Source organism: Triturus cristatus, chromosome 6 (genome assembly GCF_964204655.1).
Source record: "Triturus cristatus chromosome 6, aTriCri1.1, whole genome shotgun sequence".
Taxonomy (NCBI): Eukaryota; Metazoa; Chordata; class Amphibia; order Caudata; family Salamandridae; genus Triturus; species Triturus cristatus.
Genome location: NC_140589.1, coordinates 1,134,730,868 through 1,134,748,882, shown reverse-complemented (window position 1 = coordinate 1,134,748,882; position 18,015 = coordinate 1,134,730,868). Strand labels below are relative to the sequence as shown.

Here is an 18,015-nt window from a genome sequence, read left to right as displayed (position 1 = left end):
GAGGTGCACCTTTCCGATTTATTCTAAATACTAAAATCCTGTATTGAATTGCACTGAGGTATTGGCTGCACTTACAGTGTACACACAAAATCTATTAAGAAATCTCATTGTATTTATATTGATTGGGAATAGTGTGTCAGGTGCTGGATCTTGACGAGATACACTGCTCAGTTCATATATTGTTCTGCACACGAAATAAATCACATCACAACTTTCACACCAATTGCAATGCGAAACCAATTCCGGCGATAAGACACGTTAGCACCAGGGATTTTACACCTGCTTTCTGCTGGTGTTAAGCAGGACAACTACCTGCACCATGAAAGGGAACACAGCCAAGAGCCACATCAGAACACCCGCAGGTGCCATAGAGTCAATGAGCATGATACAGGGATACCCATGCGGGCCAGAAGACTCATCTCAACAACTCCAGGACCGCCGATGCCCCCCAAACCCACATCTTATTTTGAGTCGGTGTATCAACGGTTAAATTAGGGTGTGAGAAGATGCAGTAATTTATAACATGGATGACGTCATCAGTGATGTCACTGTCCATGTCATGAGTGATGTAATATGTGACGTCCTCAGCAGTGCATTGCGGGGGTGTGAGTTATAGTTAGCTGAATTAACTATAACAGGGGAATTTCTAGGGTTTTGTACGAGGGAAATATCCAGCTAACTATAACGCCCCTGAAACCTATGTTTTTTTCAGTGAATTTCTAAGGTTTTTAAATGCTAATTCCTAACTATAACGTGCCTGAAACCTATGGTTTTTTCAGTGAATAGATATATATAGATATATAGATATTCAGGTTTGAGAAAAACAGCTACAAAATGTCAATTAGACCAACTAGTTAAACAATGCAAGTTACAATTTCTTACATGGTACATAATGCTCTTTGCAAATAACCATTTTACACTATGATAAAAAAAAAGAACAGATAAAATGCATCATGATTGAATTACAAAATATTTAATAATAAAATATGCAACTGGCTTAGTCAATGATCAAATCTATTGACTTTTGGTATTCTTAGGGCGCAGGAATGGGACAAAAGTTTCAGTCTGAACCTATTAGTTGAGAATAAACTGAACTGAGTTGTTCTCCATGCTTTAAAGCTAAATAGATCTATATTAGATTTTGCATCTTTAGAGAGCATTTCAGGGGTGCCTAGTGAGCACTTACACTGGAGCAGGTCAAAGCCGTCTCTTCCTCCTGCTTCAACACCCTCCGCATGCTCCGCAGGATCTACAAGTGGATCCCCACCGAAATGAGTAGGATGGTGGTCATCCAGGCCCTCGTCAGCAGCAGATTGGACTACGGAAACGCCCTCTACGCAGGAGCCTCGACCAAACTCCTGAAACGGCTCCAACGCCTCCAGAATGCCTCTGCATGCCTGATCATCGACATCCCTCGCCGCAGCCATATCACACCCCACCTGAGAGACCTGCACTGGCTCCCCGTCAACAAGAGGATAACCTTCAAGCTCCTCACCCACGCACACAAGGCACTCTACAACACCGGACCAGTGTACATCAACAGCCGACTCAGCCTCTACACCCCCACCCGCCAGCTTCGCTCCGCCAACCACGCCCTCGCCACTGTCCCCCGCATCCGAAGAGTGACCGACGACGGCAGATCATTCTCCCACCTCGCCGCTAAGACATGGAACACTCTCCCCATCTGCCTACGGCAGACCCAAGACCTACTGACCTTCAAAAGACTCCTCAAGACCTGGCTTTTCGAGCAGTAGCAGCATTTCCCCCCCAGCACCTTGAGACCCTCACGGGTCAGTAGTGCGCTTTACAAATGCTTGATTGATTGGACACATTTCTACATACGCAAACCTATCCAGAGGCTTCATATGCCAAATGAGTAAGACTACTAATCAGTTGCCTTTAATACTGTCTGAGACATATTGCAAGGTTTGTGCATCTATAATTTCCAGAAGCCTACTATATATACATGACTTAACAATAAGAGAAACTTGGGCAAAGGAAATCATTTTTCATTAGTAATTTATTCTGGCCTGAACACTGGAAAGAGGGAATGTTTCCTGTACTTAAAAACCTTCTAAAAATCTGAAAATGTGAATAAAACAACTTTAAAATGCTAGTTTGTCAAACAGGACTACAATAAAAAAACGTATGCAGTTAGATACTGAACTTAACATTTTACATTAATTGACGCAACTTAACTTGTTATGTACATGGTTATGTTAAGTATTCAAATATACTGCTTTTAGCACTCTTGACAGAAACCATTAAAATCCTATAAAAAGTACGATATAAATAAAATTACAATGACATTCCCAAAGCCAGACTTAAAATCAACTTCCAGGAATTCGGATGTACTCGGTGACACAAAGCAGGCACAATTAGAAAAAACACTTGAAATAGTACACTTGTGTGCAATACAAGTCCGTTTTTTTAGGTCATTTCAGCAGCTCCCATTTGAAAGAAAAATAAAGTCCTCTTCCAAAAATTTAAAGATGGGGTTACGTGGTTTTTCGAAATCCTTTTAGAATAGGGTATATATTTTCAAATGCTTCATATATTTCTGCTCGTACTTTTGCACCTAAAATAGATAAACAAATTAAAAATGGTTTGTCATAAATATTACATTCCATGACGTATAGTATTAGCATGAACCCACTTTGGAACCTTAATCAATAAACCCATCTACAAACAAATTTAGTGTTAAGGGTTGACTGAAATATTGAACAACCTGTGCCTAGGTCACAAGTAAAAATGAATAAGTAACTTACATTTGGTGACATCTTATCTTGCAGAGACTATATAACTGCTGATTGCTTATGTGAGAATGTGCCCCATACGTCAGACTGGATCCATAAATCTTTGACCAATACCCTTGTGCACCAGTAGGTGGAGTTATTCAGCTCTACATGGCGTTGTTCGCACCGACAGAGATGTGTATGGTGCCTATACAGGTGGCACCCCAGGACACTGACCTCGGTTCCTGACTGTTTTTCTGCACCAGAAGCACAGAGCAGAGGTGAGGATGAATGACTAGTGTGCCAAAAGCGAGGTCATAAAGTATCGCTTATGTGAGAAAGCAGTTCATCGAATGTGGAGGATTGGTACGGAATCTGCGGCTAGACAGAATCTCTACCAGATAAGGCATTACCGAAGCTAAATAACTTGTTCATCTGATAAAGACTTCTAGCCATAGAGTCCTTACCTTAGAAGAGATACCTAAGCAATCACTCCCTGGAAGTGGGTCTGCGGACTGAATTAAACAAAGAAGTCCTGGAGGAACAAACAGGCAAAGTGCCCATCTCGCCGGACCAGTCTGTTGAGGCAGTATTGTTTGCCAAGTGTGTGTAATGCTACCCATGTATCTGCCTGTCATATGTCCAGGACGGGGACTCCTCTAGGCAATGCCGTGGTCGCAGCTTTAGCTTTGGTGGAATGAGCTCTTAAGACCTCAGGGGGCTGTTTCTTTGTGTAGCAAATCTTAATGCAGACGATAATCCATTGAGAGATGGTTGTCTTCTGAATTGCCTTCCCTCTTTGACCCTGCAAATCCAACAAAGAGTTGATCATGCACCCAGAATTCTTTGGTATGGTCAATGTAGAACGAAAACACCCTTTTTGAGATCCAGGCAGTGGCGTCACCTCTTCTTTAGAGGGATGAGTAGTGGGGGGGGGGGGGTGGGGGGGGGGGTAAGGGAGGTAGGCAGGTTGATATTCTGCCTGACATTAAAAGATGTGACCACCTTTGACAAAAAAGGATGCTAGAGTTCAAAGAAACCAGCTTTTCTGAGAAGAAGGAAGTGTAGGGAGGGTTAACTGAAAGCTCCTTCAATTCGCTAACCCTCATGGCAGATGTTATCCCCACAAGGAAGACAGTTTTGAGAATTTGGCGCTGTAAAGGGAAGCTGTGCATTGGCTCTAAAGGGGAACACATGAGAAAAGTGAAGGGGTGGGAGGAAACATGTTGAAAACTTAAGGAATCTAGTCACAACAGTTGATGAACAGGGAAGGTTGGTCCGACAACCGTAAGAAGGCGGAAATGGCAGACGGATATCCCTTAACTGAGCCCAAAGACTTGCCGGGTCAGAGATAGAACTTCAGACAAGGGTGCAGATAAAGGATCAACCAATTTAGACATACACCAAGTCACAAACATGTCCCATTGGCAGGAAGAAAAAGGTTTAGTGGAGGACACCTGGCTGCTTGAAATGACATACACTTAAGAAGGGAGATCAAACACCCTCACCTGTCGTTGCTCAATATCCCCACATGAATGTGGAGAGTCGGCAGGTCGGGTGCAGTACCCTGCCCTATTGCACGACCCCTGACCTCCTAGTCAGAGACCTGTTCTCCCCCCCGCAGCTCCGCTGTCAAGCGCCCAGGTAGGTGTTGAGGCCCTCATCCTCCCGCAGGCTCCTGCCTGCGCCTCATCCCTGGTGGTCCAGTGGGAGAGCCTCGTTCTTCTGCTGGCCGCTGTTGTCTCTGTTTGTCTTTGTGCCTATGTCTGTCTTTGTGCCACTGTGACATTTTGCTGTATTTTTTTTCTGTATCTCTTGCGCCCGTGTGTCTTTTTGCCCCTTCTGTCCCTCTTGTGCCCATGTCTGCCTTGTGCCTTTTTCTATTCCTCCGATTCTCTTGTGCCCATTTCTGCCTCTGTGCCCTCCCCGCCGCTGCTGCCCCTCCCCCCTGCGGTTCCCGCCTCCCAGCTGCGCTTCCCTCCCCCTCCCCTACTTAATGGCGGCTGGGCTGCCGGCGCACCAAAGGCAAGCCCGTATGCACGCTTCCGCGAACTGACCACAGCCAGCGCCAGGAACCCTGGATCTACGACCCCCCACCGTTACAACTCCGGCGCCCTCCTCGCACTCAACCCTGGAAGAAACATCAACTGCCAGAGATCGAAGCTGAACACCATCGACGGCCAGTTCTCCTGCCTACAATCCTTCACCATCAACAGCCCCCTCACGACCAACAAACTCACGCCAGACTCCCGCACCACCGAAGCCCTGAAGTGCATCCTCCTCAACGTGCACTCTCTCTGACACGCCACGGAGGTCTGTGACCTGCTCGACACCCTCTCGTCTGACGCTGCCTTTTTCACGGAAACATGGACCAACGCCACATCCGCCCCAGACATCGCCACCGCCATCCCCGACGGATACAAGAGCTAAAGAAAGGACTGCCCAGGTGTAGGACTTGCCATCGCACAAGAGCTCCCTCCGACTCTCCACCTCCAGCACGGGTGACCCCCTCTCCAACGCAGAGCACCTCCACTTTCAGATCCAAACCAGCTCCAAAACCACGCTGCGCGGGACATTTGTCTACAGACCCCCGGACCTCGCGCCTCTTCTGCCACCACCATTGACAACCTCGTCGCACCCCACACCATAGCCTCTATGGACTACATTCTCATCGGAGACCTGAACTTCCACCTCGACAACCGCAGTGACCCAGACTCCACCACCCTCCTGGACAACCTCGCCAACCTCGGACTGAAGCAGCTCATCACCACCAACACCCACAGAGCCAGGCACACCCTCGACCCCATCTTCGCAGGAGGGACAAACATCCACTTGAGCCACACCACGCAGCCACTCTGGCCAGACCACCACTGCATACACTTCACCTTCGACACCACCACCGCTCCCAAACCTGCCCTGTGCCAGTCATGAAGGAACCGGAGCAAGATCAGAGGAACACCTCAACACCACCCTCCTCCACGACCCCCTCTCTGCCACGACAAACGCCAACTCTGCAGCCAAAGAACTACACCACTGGATCACCAGCTGCGCCGATAAGCAGCACCCCTCCGCCACCCTGTCAAACAATGCCCCCTGAAGGCCACCTGGTTCACCACCGACCTCCAAGAAGCCAGGCGCTCCTGCAGACTCCTTGAGAAACTCTGGCGGAACAGGAAAACCAACGAAGACCAGAACAACTACTGGAACACCATGAATTAATACCACCAGCGCATAAGAGCCACCAAGCGAACCTTTATCAAGAACAAAATCTACACCAATGCAAATAACGAAAAATAACTATTCAACGTCATACAGCAGTTCACCAAACCCCCCAGCGAAGCCACGGATGTCACACCATCTCAGGACCTCTGCAACAAGCTCAGCTCCTTCGCCCACCTTAAAATCAAGGCCCTCTACGACAACTTCAGTGAACAGACTTCGGACACCACCCCACTCTACACCACCGACAACCAGACAACCACCACCACCACCACTTGGAAACCTGCCACCACTGAAGACACCACCACGACCATGAAGAACACCCTCTCAGGAGCGCCCACGGACCCCTGCCCACCGCACATCTACCACAGAGCCACCGCCGCCACCACAGCACCCGAACTAGGCCGGACCATCAATGCCTCCCTCGAATCCGGCGTCTTCCCCGACGAATGTAAGCGGGCAGAGGTTAAGCCCCTCCTCGAGAAACCCTCGGCCGACCCGATGGACCTGAAAAACTACCGGCCCATCTCTCTCCTTCCCTTCGCAGCCAAAGTCACCAAGAGATTCATCAACGCCCAGCTAACCACCTTCCTCAAAGAATGCCATCCTTGACCCATCCCAGTCCGTATTTCGCAGCAACCACAGCACCGAGACCGCCCTCCTCACCGCCACCGATGACATCCGTATGCTACTCAACCAGGGCCACACTGCGGCCCTCATTCTACTAGACCTCTCCGCAGCCTTCGACACAATCTCACACCGCACTCTTGCAGCCGGACTCCACGATGCTGGCATACGGGGAACCCCCCTCGACTGGATCTGCTTCTCTCTCTCCGGCAGAACCCATAGGATCAGACTCCCTCCCTTCCTCTCCGAACCTACAGAGACCAACTGTGGAGTACCCAAGGATCCTCGCTCAGCCCCACGCTTTTAAAAATCTACATAACCCCCCTCGCTGCTATCGTCAGACAGCATGGGCTCAGCATAGTATCTTACACCGACGACACCCAGCTCATCCTCTCTCTCACGAAGAACCCCGATAACACCAGACTCGGCTTCCAAGAAGGAATGAAAGACGTCGCAGCCTGGGTGAGCGACAGCTGCCTAAAACTGAACTCGGAGAAGACAGAGGTCCTCGTGCTTGGACCCTCCTCCACTGCGCGGGACAACTCCTGGTGGCCCCCTGCCCTCGGAATCCCACCCACCCTGACAGACCACGTCTGGAACCTCTGCATCATTCTAGACCCCTCCCTCACCTTGACCTGCCAGATCAACTCCGTCGCCTCCACCTGCTTCAACTCCCTCTGCAAGACCTTCAAGTGGATCCCCCCCAATGCAGAAAGACCGTCACCCATGCACTCATAACCAGCAGACTGGACTGCGGCAACGTCCTCTACACCAGAATCAACAAAACCCTACTACACAAGCTCCAAACCATACAGAACACCGCAGCCAGACTCTTCCTCGGAACCCCACGACACAAACACATGATCCAGCACCTATGATACCTCCACTGGCTCCCCATCGAAGAGAGTAACCTTCAAGCTACTCACCCACGAGTACAAATCCCTCCACAACATTGGGCTCAAATACCACAACGAAAGTCTCCTTCCATGTTCTCAAAATGAAACTTCGCTCCGTCGACCTCGCCCTGGCAGAGACCCCACGCTTCCACAGAACCAGAGCAGGTGGAAGAGCCTTCTCCTACATCGCAACAAAGACATGGAACGAGCTCCCAGTCAATATCAGACGCTCCCCCACTCTGCACACCTTCAGGAAGAGCCTCAAGACCTGGCTCTTTGGCTTCCACTGATCCGGAGCTGCATCTCTCTCTCCCCCAGAGTCTTGAGACCCTCACGGGTGAGTAGCGTGCTTTATAAGCCCCTGTTGATTGATTGAATGCTGTGACAGAAGATCCTCCCAAATGGGAAGACTGAATGGAGGACAGATGCTCATGAGTTTGGGGTACCATACTTTTCTTGCCCAAATCTGGAGCCAATAGGATGACTTGGGCCTGGTCGTTCTTGATCTTCTTGAGAATACTTGACAGGAGTGCTATTGGAGGGAAGGCGTATAGGAGTCCTGAGCTCCACTCAACAAAATGTGTCATTGAGCGTGAGCTATCTTGGAAACTCCAGCACACAGAAGTGCTGACATTGTGCGTTCTCGGTGGGGGTGAACAGATCTACCAAGGCTCCCCACAATTTTGAAAGGGACCTTGCACCACCTCCAGATGGAGACGCAATTTGTGGCCTGCTAGGCCTCAACGGCTGAGTTAGTCTGCTGTGGCATTCAGAGAGCCTGCCAGATATTGTACCACCAGGAATATATCCTGATGCTCCTGCTATGTCCATTGACGCAGAGTCTCTTGACATAGGGTACACAACCCCACCCTGCTTGTTGCAATTCCACATGGCGGTGGGTTTGTTTGTGAACACCTGAACGAGCTTCCCTTGATGGATGAAAGAAAGGCTTTCAATGCTAATTGTAACGCTCTCTGTTCCAACAGGTTTATGTACAGCTAAGACTATGCCGGAGACCAAAGTCCTCTGATCTCCACCTCTCCCAGGTGGCTACTCAAACCCAGGCATTTCTCTGACTCTTGACCCAAGAGGCAGGCGTCTGTGGACACAAAATGACTGCCTGCAAGCCATGGTGGCTAGGGGTAAATGGATGTGGCTGAAAGCCCCAACCGTAACAGAAGGGGCAGAAGCGGAATACGGCTCCCGTGGGGGCCATAAAGAGCCCCAGACGACCTAGCAGAATCTGCCTTGGCGCCAAAGAAGCAAGTCCCATCGAAGGGCTTGTCCTTAAGGGAAGCCTGGATATCCCCTGAAAATCTAGTATTGCTTAACCAGGTGTGACGTAGCACCATCGAAGAAGCAACGGCTCTGCCCAGTGAGTCGGTCGTATCCAACCCACATCTTATTGTGAACTTCACTGCATCTCGCCCATCAGCAATAGTTTAGGAGAGTATGGTCTGAACCTCATCAGGAACCATAGGCAGCACTTGTGCGCATGTATGTTTATGTTGTGATGTTATTTGTTTTTTGTTCTGTTTACATACGTTTTGAACTTGTGTGGAGCTCATTAAGCCCATCTATATAGCTTTGATTATATTTTTTTTGTACAAAATATTTATATGGAGTAATTATAAACTTTAAATTCAGCTGGTCTGCTCTATGGCTCAATTATTGTTAACCTTTTGGTTCCCTTGTGTGTGTGTGTATATATATATTCACTGAAAAAACCATAGGTTTCACACATGTTATAGTTAGCGGAAATTTTACTGATAAAAAACCAGTGAAATTCCCCCGTTATAGTTAGTGCAGGCAACTATAACTCACGCGACCGCAATCCTCTGCTGATGCTAATACTGTATTTAGACACTTATCTGCCCATGTCTTCTTCCATACATTTTTAGCTATACATATATTACAAATATTTTTTTTTCATAAAGACACATATGTCATCAGCAGAAGATTGCGGTCGCGTGAGTTATAGTTGCCTGCACTAACTATAACGGGGGAATTTCACTGGTTTTTTATCAGTAAAATTTCCGCTAACTATAACATGTGTGAAACCTATGGTTTTTTCAGTGAATTTGCAAGGTTTTTTAAATGCTAATTCCTAACTATAACGTGTGTGAAACCTATGGTTTTTTCAGTGAATTTGTACGGTTTTTTAAATGCTAAGTTACTTTACGCCATTCGTGGCGTGCGCGCCCACTTAACGCAGTTCGTTCCGTGCGCGCACGGTAAGCACGCGGTGCTTACTGTGCTTACGGTGCTTATAAGCCATGCACAAATGGTGCCCTTCGGGCACCATTTGCACACGGGGTGGAGAGAGTGTGGATAATTGTTTCTTTTATTATTTTGGTTAAAAATATTGTGGTTTTTCACACCACTGATAAGCACTGCACATTTGGTGGCCTGCGGCCACCAAAAGCACAGGGGGTTGGGAGAGTGTAGATAGTGTTTTTTTTTTTTACATTTTTTACCGTACGCGTACGGTAAGCGTAATCGGCGAAATTAGCAAAAAAATAAAAATGGCATTTTTGGCCTTGGGGGGGTCTTGGGGGACTCCCTCAACATGGCTATGTGTGTGTGAGCTGTCAAAACAGCTCCATTACATGTGTATTGTTTTTTTTTAAACAACCTAACTCTCAGTGCGAGAGAGAAAATGGCGGCCGCCGCTTCCTGGTTTCGGCCGATTCGAATGTTTACTAAGATCTAAGAGCCAATCAGAATCGCGCTCGCGCACGCCACCGTACGCGTACGGTAAGCTTACGGTAAGCGTACCGTAAGCTGGCTCAGATATATATATTGATTTAAAGGCTATTTTCTCAGAATCTACTAAACAGATTTACACCAAACCTACAAAAGGCACTTCCTTGACCTGAGGACTACCTCTCTGCCAAATTTCAAGTAATTCTGTTCAGCCGTTCGGGCTGTAGCCCTGTCTAAAGGTCCTATGGAAAAATGCATGGGAAAAACGCGTTTTGGGACCCCCCTTTTATCTCAGCCCCCGCTTGACGAATCCTCCCGAGACTTTCAGGGTCGGAGCGTAGCGCCCCACCTATTTTGAGAAATTCGCGAGGATTCGTCGACCGGCGCCAAAGTTATTCAAAATAGAATGTTGCGGATTTCCTATGGAAAAGGGGTCCTAACTATAACTACCTACTGGCGACCGCCAGTAGGTAATATATATATATATATATATATATATATATATATATATATATATATATATTCAGAGAAAAAAACCATAGGTTTCAGGCACGTTATAGTTAGGAATTAGCATTTAAAAAACCTCAGAAATTCCCTGAAAAAAACATAGGTTTCAGGGGTGTTATAGGTAGCTGGACTTTTCACTTGTACAAAACCATTGAAATTCCCCCGTTATAGTTAGTTCAGCTAACTATAACTTGCGCGCCCGCAATGCACTGCTGATGACGTCACATATTACATCACTCATGACATGGTCAGTGACATTACTCATGACATCACTGATGACATCTCAAATGACATCACTGATGACATCACTGATGACATCATCCAGTGAATGTGTGTTTTTCTGAAAATTACATATGTTTTATATATGTATATCTCAAGGTCGATGGAAGAATAAATGGGTATATAAGTGTCTAAATGGATGATTTGTTTTTGAAAAATTGATTGTATAACTGACTGATTAAGTGTATCATAGTGAATACATGGCTTAGTGAGTAATGTTTAAATATGTAAATATCTGTATCAGTCTCTCACTTTGTGTATAAGTGGCTGCATGGGTTGGTGAGTAGCTACATGGGTGTCTATATAAGTTATTAGTTGGTTTTTTGAGTATCAGTCTGAGTGTCTGCATGGTTCGGTGGGGGGTATTACGTAGTGCATAGTTGCATGAATGAGTGACTCACTGTTTGTATGTGTTGAAGACAGCATGTGTGCAGGACTGTATGGGTGGATGAGTGTGTGCATGGGTGTGTAAGTGAGTGATAGACTGTCTCAATAGTGTCTTTATGAGTAACTACATATGTTTTAAACTAGTATATGTGACTATTGGTGTATATAAGTGAGTATATGTGAGAGTGAGAGATTGAAAGAGTTCCTGTATGAATAAGTATGTGTTTCGATAAGTGATTGTTTAAAAGACTAAGTATGTGTAAGTTTCCGTAGAAGTAAGTGTGGTGGTGTGTGTATAACTGTATATGCAAGTAAATGTATGTTTGATTCTTTCTTAGCATGAGTGACTAGGTGTGTGAGTAACTCTATGGATGAGTGGCATTGTGTAACATGATGTATAGGTGTATGAGTACATATGATGAGTGAGTACATGTATGAGTGACTGTATAGGACAGTTGGTGAATGAGTGGATGTGTATGTGGATCTTAGAATTACTGAAGAGGTTGTTGTAACTGGTATTGGTATGTCCATTGTTTTGAACATTTTAGTCTCTATTTTTGAATGTGTGTATCAAAGGTTATATTAGGGTGAGAGGAGGTCTGCCACTCTTTCACACAAGGATGATGTCATCAGTGATGTCATTTGAGATGTCATCAGTGATGTCATGATTGATGTCACTGACCATGTCATGAGTGATGTAATATGTGACGTCATCAGCAGTGCATTGCGGGCGCGCAAGTTATAGTTAGCTGAACTAACTATAACGGGGGAATTTCAATGGTTTTGTACAAGTGAAAAGTCCAGCTACCTATAACACCCCTGAAACCTATGTTTTTTTCAGTGAATTTCTGAGGTTTTTTAAATGCTAATTCCTAACTATAACGTGCCTGAAACCTATGGTTTTTTCTGTGAATTTCAAAGGTTTTTTAAATGCTAATTTCTAACTATGCCTACAGAGATAGGACATGTGAAGAAAGAAGAAAAAATACACAGAAAGAAAAAAAAGAAGTGCAGAAAGAAGCAACAGAAGTCCTCAAAGACGAAGAAAAGTGCAGGAAGAAGGATAAAGTGCAGAAAGAACAAAAAGAAGAGCAGAAAGAAGCCTTGTTGCAAAATCATCCTGTACCCTCAACTTTTTCAGACGGATACTGGTGGTAACTGAGTCTGACTAACCAGTCCTAGAGCCAGTGCTATGTTAAAAGACACTTAGAATACAGTGAAAACACCTACATACACTAGGGAACATTATGCGTTGGGGTCCCCCTGTGATTAGCATGACCTCCTCTGTAAGCCCCTAGTATATAATAGGGCAGCGGGATTAAAACTACCTCTTAAAACAGGCCACAGGGCGTTTGTGCACACGTTAACTCAGGCCCCGTCCCCTCCCTTCACCACTGTGTAAACACGCCCTGTGTCCGTTTTTAGTTGGGAGATTAAATTCATTTGAATCCTGAGGGTCCCTAGGGTCCACCTAGCCCACTAGGTACCTCCAGTAAGTGCCACAGAGCTGCGTTGCAGAGAGGTGTAAAAAGTGGCACGGCCTGGACCACCTCTCTGCAATGCAGCTCAGTGGCGCTTACTGGAAGCACTTGGTGGGCTAGTTAGCCCCCAGGGGCCCTCAGTATTGAAGGGAAATTATATCCCCAATTTAAAACGTGCCATAGTGCGCGTTTGCACACGTCACCTCAGGCCCCGTCCCCTCCCTTCACCACTGTGTAAACGCGCCCTGTGGCTGTTCTAAGTTGAGAGATTAAGTCCCCTTGAATCCTAAGGGTCCCTAGGGTCAAACTAGACCACTAGGTACCTCCAGTAAGCGCCACAGAGCTGCGTTGCAGAGAGGTGTAAAAAGGGGCTTGGCCTCAGAACACCTGTCTGCAGCGCAGCTTCCTGGCGCATACTGGAGATGCCTGTTGGGCTAGTTGGCCCTCAGGGACCCTCAGTATTGAAGAGGAATTAATTTCCCAACTTACAACTCGCCAGGGGGCGCGTTTGCAGAGTGCTGCAAGGAGGGGGCGTTGCCTCCGGCACGATGCCAGTCTTTTATTTATTTTAATTTTTTAAGAAGGGGGGCTGTGTGGTTCCCCTTCTTATTCTAATTTATTGGCTCTGATGACCCCATCCCCCAGGGCCAGTCTCCTAATTATATTTTTTTGACCCCAATCCCCAGGGCCGGCCACTGGTTTTTATTATTTAAAAAAAATATATATTTATAGACACACGTAGGACATGCTGGGCAAACCATACGTACCTATCACCATGACGATTTGCGTGATATTCATTAAAAGGCGACTATGCATACAATGAATCCACGTGGAATGTATTTACACCACTAGTGAAGCTCTGACATGTCTGATGCCCTACCGTGCCTAATCCCGGTAGACACCCTTGTCGTTTATTTATACAAACATGGGTAGCTATTGACGGGCACATTTAATACACATGCACACCAAGCCATTCAAAGGGGATTCGACAAAAATTCCACCAAAACTATGCAAGAAACCCCCCTCACGATTAATAAAACACACAACCACTGCCGGATGTGTAATACTTTTTATTTTACTCTCTGGAAAGGGGACGAACATCACTTGAGAGTCACAGCGCGCTCCTGGCAGAGCCCAATGCTGTGTTACACCCACCATTGCCTGCTGAGTGCCACACACCTCTGTGTTGTATTCCACTAGCTAGTGCATATGCTATGACACTCTCTAGCCCATGTGCACTGTAACACCACCCCGTGAATATGTCATGCCACACTTGTCTTCGCACGGGTTATATTGCCCCATCTAACGTGCCTTCCTCGATGCCTATGTTATAACGCACAGTGCTATGCCATACATATTACAATCTGGGATCCATATCTTTGTCACAGTGCATATGCAACGTTACACTCCCCAGCACATATTTTATATTACAACTTTAGAGACTAGTTAGGTTACACAACACTGCCCTGTGCATATTACACTCCAAGGCGCATATCGCATAGCACGCGCTAGTGCCTGTGCTATCTCGCGCTCTCCAATGAATCTGTCATTGCGCACAATGTATTGCATATTATATTTCACGCCCGGTTCATCTTATATCACACTTTTTGGTGCATAGTTTATACCATACACTACATCTAGTTTTCATTTTCAATCGTGCTCTCAGGACTATGTTCTATATAACACTGTGTTCACCTACCCTTTTCACGGGCATTACATTTTGCGATAGGGGTGGAGGGTCAGGGGGTGTTTCTGCCAAGTGAGCCCGGAGTCACAGTCACAAACGTCCTCTTCTTCCTGAATAAAAGTGAGATTATGCTGCATACTTTTTTTTTTTTGAAACCGTTTATTGCAATCTCAAATATATACAAGTATGGGCCTACAACCTTGTGGCCGGCCGCTAAAGTGACAGAAGCACATGACATACATACTAATAAGGCACTTGGCTTTGCATAGACGATAAAGCAGGAGGTATCAACAACGTGGGCCACATAACTCTGAACCCACAATACGGTTTCGTTTTCTACAACACAACAACATAAAACCACACCCGCAAGGCAACCCACGATCAAAAATGACGACATGTGCTCCTCAAGTGGGGAACCCCAACCATCTAAAGAAAGCCAGAGGGGGGGAGGGAAACTGATCCAGGACTGGGAGAACAATGTGCCCAGGGCTGAGGGAGGGGGTCAACTATGGGGATGGAGCTGGTGACGCAGGAGGCAACAACGGCGGCTCGCAAATACCCCCGCGGTAAGCGTTCCAGGGGCCCCATATCTTCACCCATGCCCCAGGCTTACCCCGCGCCACATATACCACCTTTTCTCGGAACATGCACCAATCCATATGTTCTTTCCAAGCCGACACCGCCGGGGGCCTCTGAGATCCCCACAGCTGAGCAATGTCACGTTTAGCTATCATATATCCCAGAGTCACCCATCGCGTCTGCGGAACCGAGTAATCAGTCGGTTCCCACACATTCAGCAGGCATCTCCTCGCTTCAGGCAACAGCGCGACATGTGTAACCGCTCGCAGGACCTCATGCACACCACGCCAGAAGCGCTCCACCCTCGGACACTCCCACAGAATATGTAAAAAAGTCGCCAAAGCACCACACCCACGCTTACACAATCCATCCTCGGCATAGCCCATACGCTGAAGCCTTGGCCCCATCATATACACCCGGTGGAGTATCTTAAGCTGGACGAAGCGAAGACGAGCCGGGATGGCCACCTCCTTCGGAGAGGCCACCGCGGAAATCCAGTCCTCGTCGTCCAACTCCAGCCCATCAGCAACCCAAGCCTCGCGGAGGCCAGTCAGTAAGCCCGAACGGTCATTTATCAATTTCTTATAAATGAGGGAGATCGTGCTGTCCGGAACGTGGCCATCTAGCACTCTATCCTCCAGGGGGGAGGACTCCGGGATGGAGGCCACGTCTGGGAAGACGGAACCCAGTGCGTGACGGACCTGCAGGTAGCGAAAGTATTCACTGCCCTGCAGCTGAAACTCCGCCTGCAGCGTCTCGAATGTCTTGAATCCTCCCCTCGTCCAGAGATCTCCCACTGTACTGATGCCTATCATGTCCCACCTCTCGAAGCCCTTCGAGGTCCACAAAGAGCCAAGCCTCTCCGACGCATACAACGGTGACGCCCGGGTCAAACGGTCCTTCCATCCCATAGCTGCATTAGCCGCGTGCCATACTCGCACCATGACACGCGTGGGTCCCGTCAAGCGGGAATCGGGCACGCTAGTGTAGAGCGCTCGATTGTAGTCGCCACCGGGCAGGAGCATTTTGTCCATTTCAAATGCCGGGTTTAGGGCGGGCCCATAGAAGCCGTGATTAATTGCAGCTAACTGGGAGGCCCAGTAATACCGCTTAATATCCGGGAGGGCGATCCCTCCGTCGTACCACGGGAGCGTCAATTTTGCCAGGGCTATACGCGGCCTCCCGTCCCAAAACAGACGGCGCTGTAAGCTTTCCACCTCACGGAAGTAGCGCGCCGGGACCAAGTCCATAGTGTTCTGGAGAGCGTACAAAAAGCGCGGCAATGACATCATCTTGAACAATGCCGCCCGGCCGAGCGGCGAAAGCGGCAAGCGCCGCCAGCGCACGACGTCCTCCTTCAAGCGCTGGAGGGGGGGAAGCAAGTTTTGCTCGTAGCGGGCCACCGGGTCCAGCGTGATATAGACCCCCAGGTATCGAAATTCCTGCGAGGCAATCTGGATCGGACAGCCCCGAGGGAGGACAGGAGCTTCCCCGGAAAGCACATAGACACAGGATTTAGCCCAGTTGATGACAAGGCCAGAATTTCGGCCAAAGGAGCGCAGAACATCGACCAGGACAATCAGTGATTTGCGCGGGGAGGCTAGGTACAAAAGGATATCGTCAGCGTAGAGGGACACGCGGTCCTCATACTCGGGGGTCCAACGGAGACCTCGGATAGAAGGGTGCCACCGCAGCCACTCCGCCAGGGGTTCCAGGGCCAATGCAAAAAGGAGCGGCGACAGGGGACAACCCTGTCGTGTGCCCCGTCCCAGCACGAATGGGGCCGAGACTCGACCATTCACCACCACCTGTGCCAATGGGTCCGAGTACAGCAATTTGACCCAACTGATGAATCCTGGGCCAAATCCGAATTTCGCCAACATCGCCCAGATGTAGGGCCACTCGAGCGTGTCGAACGCCATGGTGGCGTCCAGGGATGCCAAGATGGCCGGCTCCCGCACGAACGGAACACGCGCGAGCACCCCGTGCAAGCGCCGCAGATTAAGGGCCGTATTGCGATGGGGAATGAAGCCGGACTGGTCTTGGTGGACCAAATCTTCCACCACGCCGACCAGCCGGTTAGCGAGCACCTTGGCGAGGATTTTAGGCTCCGCGTTTAAAAGCGAGATAGGCCGGTAGGATGTAACCCGGTCCCGCGGTCTACCCTCCTTGTGGAGAACCCCGATGGTAGCCAGACGCTGGTCCGGCGGGAGGGAGCCCCGCGAGTGAGCCGCAAGGAACATAGCGCGGAGGTGAGGTGCCAGTACGTCCGGTCGCAATTTATACAGCTCGATAGGAATACCGTTCGGGCCCATGGCCTTGCCAGAAGCGACCGAGCGGATGGCGATGGCAATTTCGTCCGAGGTGGGGGCGGCATCCATCAATTCCCTGTCCTCCATTGAGAGGGAGGGCAGCGCGATGTCACGCAGCAGGGCATGGGAATCCTCCTCCGGGCAGGGAGAAACCGGGGAATATACCTCGCGGAAATAATCCGCGAAGCAGGAGACAATGCCTTCCGGCTCAGTGACACGTACACCATCCATTCTTTCAATCAGCGGGACCACACGACTAGCTCTCTCCCTCTTATCCAACCACGCAATCAACTTACCAGCCTTATCACCCACATCATACAATCGCCCCTGCTGCTCTCTGCTGAGGCCCCTGGCCGCCTCCGTGACGAGGGACCTATAGGCCGCCTGCTTAAGGTGTAAAACGTGCAGCGCAGCGTCAGTCACCCCACTCCCCAGACCACCCTCCAGTTCAGTGATTTCGGCCTCCACTCGGGTCACCTCCTCCTGTGCGCGCCTCCGGGCATGAGAAATAAGGGAGAGGGCCTCCCCTCTAAGCACAGTCTTGAAAGCCTCCCACAGGGAAATGGCAGACGGGACAGACCCCACATTCTCCTCAAAGTA

General features: G+C 48.6%; 1 protein-coding gene across 4 annotated transcripts in view; it reads right to left on the bottom strand.

Annotated features, from left to right (window-relative positions):
- Positions 1 to 2,002: 2,002 nt before the first annotated feature.
- The window catches only part of TBP (TATA-box binding protein), a 336,509-nt gene continuing 320,496 nt past the window's right edge, over positions 2,003 to 18,015 (bottom strand). For all 4 annotated transcript variants that reach the window (XM_085612033.1, XM_085612031.1, XM_085612032.1 and 1 more), the window contains one exon: positions 2,003 to 2,578. In XM_085612033.1, the coding sequence (XP_085468159.1) occupies positions 2,499 to 2,578 (80 nt within the window). In that variant the 3' untranslated portion in view covers positions 2,003 to 2,498. The remainder of the gene's footprint in view (positions 2,579 to 18,015) is intronic.